We start from the raw sequence: 2759 nt of genomic DNA on the forward strand, positions 1-2759 counted from the left end.
CATTATTATACCACAGTGGTCCTTCCTGAAGAGGCGTGTACACTTACACTTCACTGTGGGCCTCCTTTCTGGCAGCAATCATTCCCTCAGCCTAAAACTTCCAACCCAGGAACAGCTGCTTCAGTAATTAATATTGAAATTGTATTTGTAATTAATAATTACAATAATTCAATAACCAAGCACAACAACATGATTATCCTTCTGCTCATTTCCCCATTATTTGCAGACTGCAGACAAACACACCATTTAAACAAAAGCAAAAGAAACACACCACTTAAGCAAAAAGCATTTTTTTTTAAAGTTTAAAAAATAAGACAACATTTGGGGGTGGTATCACACAAAATTTTTGTTTCCAAGGGAATTGAGGAGGAGGGTAGTTCCTTTTTGAATGGAAATGAATAGCTGGACTCTGGAAGAAAAACAAAAATGAAACTTCCTGTATAATTTATTGACTTACAAGTAAGTTGTATTGCAGTTACTTCTCACACACATACTATTCTGCTTATTGAATTGTAGTCCTTTGTAGTCCTTTCAGTTCTTTTTTTTTTTTTTTCCATTGAGGCATTTTATTTGCAAGTATGTATTACATCCCTAGAAAAAGAATCCCAGGATTTTCCCTCCTGTGTGTTTTCGTCTTGCTTCTTCATGGCCCATGATGCCAGCTGAGGTTGTCAGTACAATGAAACCAAACTGGCGGGATGGGAGCAGGTTATTCTGCCATTTTTCTAGATCTTTCAGTTGTACATTGAATCTGGGGCTGATCACTCCACACTTGTTTAACCTGCCCGTGAGGTCCACAACAATCTTCCCCGCTCTGTGATCATCAATGATTTCAAATTCGCCCCCCCCCCCAATGTAACCATGTTTCATCATCACAGTGAGAAACCAGACGATGACTTTGGAGCACGGCCTAATAAGAACCTGGCGTTTGCCTCTCTTCTCAGCATTGTTAATGCTCTTGAGAGCATCTGCCAGGACATTCATGTGCACCATTATGGCCACATGGAAAGATGGCTGAAAGAGTCCTTTCAGTTCCCAATAAAAGAAAATATGATGGGCATTAAGGAGGGCATGTGATCTGATGAGCATGGTGTTATATGCAATTAATGAATCATTGAACACTACATCAAAAACTAATGATGTTGACTAATTGAACTTAATAAAAAAATAAAGAAAAAAATATGAATAATTCCTGACATCATCTTCTTCAAACTTATTTCCTAAACTTCACTTAAAAATTCTGATTTAACAAAATAATAAACTAATTTTTGTTGCAGGCAGAAATGTTTTTCACCATTAGTGTATCATCTGGTGGTTTAGTTTCTATTAGCTTCTAACAATCTATGTGTTGGAAGGAGTGTATAATTCACAAAGGATTAAGACAAAATTTCAAAAAGCAACTACATTTTCTGACTGAAAAATTTTGATGACAATCATTTATTTTGGACTGAACATTTATTCAAATTGTTTTCAAATTGAACCTTTGGACTATAGAGTGTTTCTCTATAGCAATATAGAGAACTAGAGTTCTCTTGACAGTTGGGGATGGGATAGTTACTTGTTGTGGAAGCTGTCCTATGCACTGTAGGATGATTGGCCTCATCTCCGGATTTTATCCAGTAGATATCAGTAGTACTCCTTCCCTTACTCATGACAACCAGAATGTCTCCAGACATTCACAACTGTCCCCTATGGGGGCAACATCACCCCAGGTTGAGAACCAGGACTATAGCCTTCTCTTTTTCATTATCACCAGGTGATTTGAGAGAAGACTCATCTGTGGGGCTAGAGTTTGCCATCCTGTTGTTTTTATTTGTAACTTTATACTCCTCAGTTTTGACATCTACTGCTCTTCAGTGGCTTCCAGTGTCAGTCTTTGCCCCTTGCTTTCTCTTCCTCTTACCCAGTTATTTTGTAATTATATATGTTTGGTGAACCAAATATCAGGAGAGTCAGGTGACAGCAATTATCCCCCTTAGAATCTTAGAAGCTATAATAATGAGAGAGAGTAAAAACAACTATGTATATCAGGTTCAAATTTATTTATCTATGCATTTCTATACTCAATAAGTAGAACATATTTATAGAATCTGTGAGCAAAATCTTCTTAATAAAAAAGTACAGTAAAACAAATAAAAATTGGCACACTGACCATTAACAATGACATGCAGATTAAAATATTTTTCCAGTTTCACAACTCCTATAAATTGATTATTGCATCAGAAGATTCTAAGTTCCCCAAGAAGCTAAGCCCAAGTCAAATTATTCTTGATAGCATATTTATTATATCCAGAAGGCTAAATTTACTCAGATTATGAAAAGAGACAAAGAACTATCTCAATGGCTTTTGTCTACTTAAGTATCAGCTTCATTATTCTGTTTTTTCATCTGGAAATTAAAGGGTTTGTCATAGAATTAAATTAGGAAATAAACAAAAAGTACTTAAGATAGTACCAGGCACACAGTAACTACTCAACAATCTCCCTTGATAATGTCTCCCATTCCAACTAATTGAAATGCCACCAATAAGTTAATAACAACCAAAACTTTTTTGAAGCTTAGAACATTCTATGGAATCCTGGCACATATATCTGACTGCCTATTAGGCATCTCATTGGTTCATTCTTTCATTCATACATTCATTCATTCATTCTTTTAAATATGGTTCCACATTTGAATATCTTTTAGACACTTCAAATGTAATATATCCTATCATAAAATTTAACCCAATACTACTCTTTCCCTGTATTCTCTGGCTC

General features: G+C 35.5%; 1 protein-coding gene across 1 annotated transcript; it reads right to left on the reverse strand.

Annotated features, from left to right (window-relative positions):
- Positions 1–538: 538 nt before the first annotated feature.
- Positions 539–993, reverse strand: LOC113933315 (40S ribosomal protein S15a-like). Its single transcript, XM_035722502.1, has one exon. The coding sequence runs from the start codon at positions 991–993 to the stop codon at positions 592–594; it is 402 nt and encodes a 133-aa protein (XP_035578395.1). The 3' UTR covers positions 539–591.
- Positions 994–2759: the final 1766 nt, after the last annotated feature.

This window comes from Zalophus californianus, chromosome 10 (genome assembly GCF_009762305.2).
Source record: "Zalophus californianus isolate mZalCal1 chromosome 10, mZalCal1.pri.v2, whole genome shotgun sequence".
Taxonomy (NCBI): Eukaryota; Metazoa; Chordata; class Mammalia; order Carnivora; family Otariidae; genus Zalophus; species Zalophus californianus.

What these genes read in the sequence shown, in the direction of transcription:
- LOC113933315 (XM_035722502.1), bottom strand. Translation starts at nt 993, where the DNA reads ATGGTGCACATGAATGTCCTGGCAGATGCTCTCAAGAGCATTAACAAT.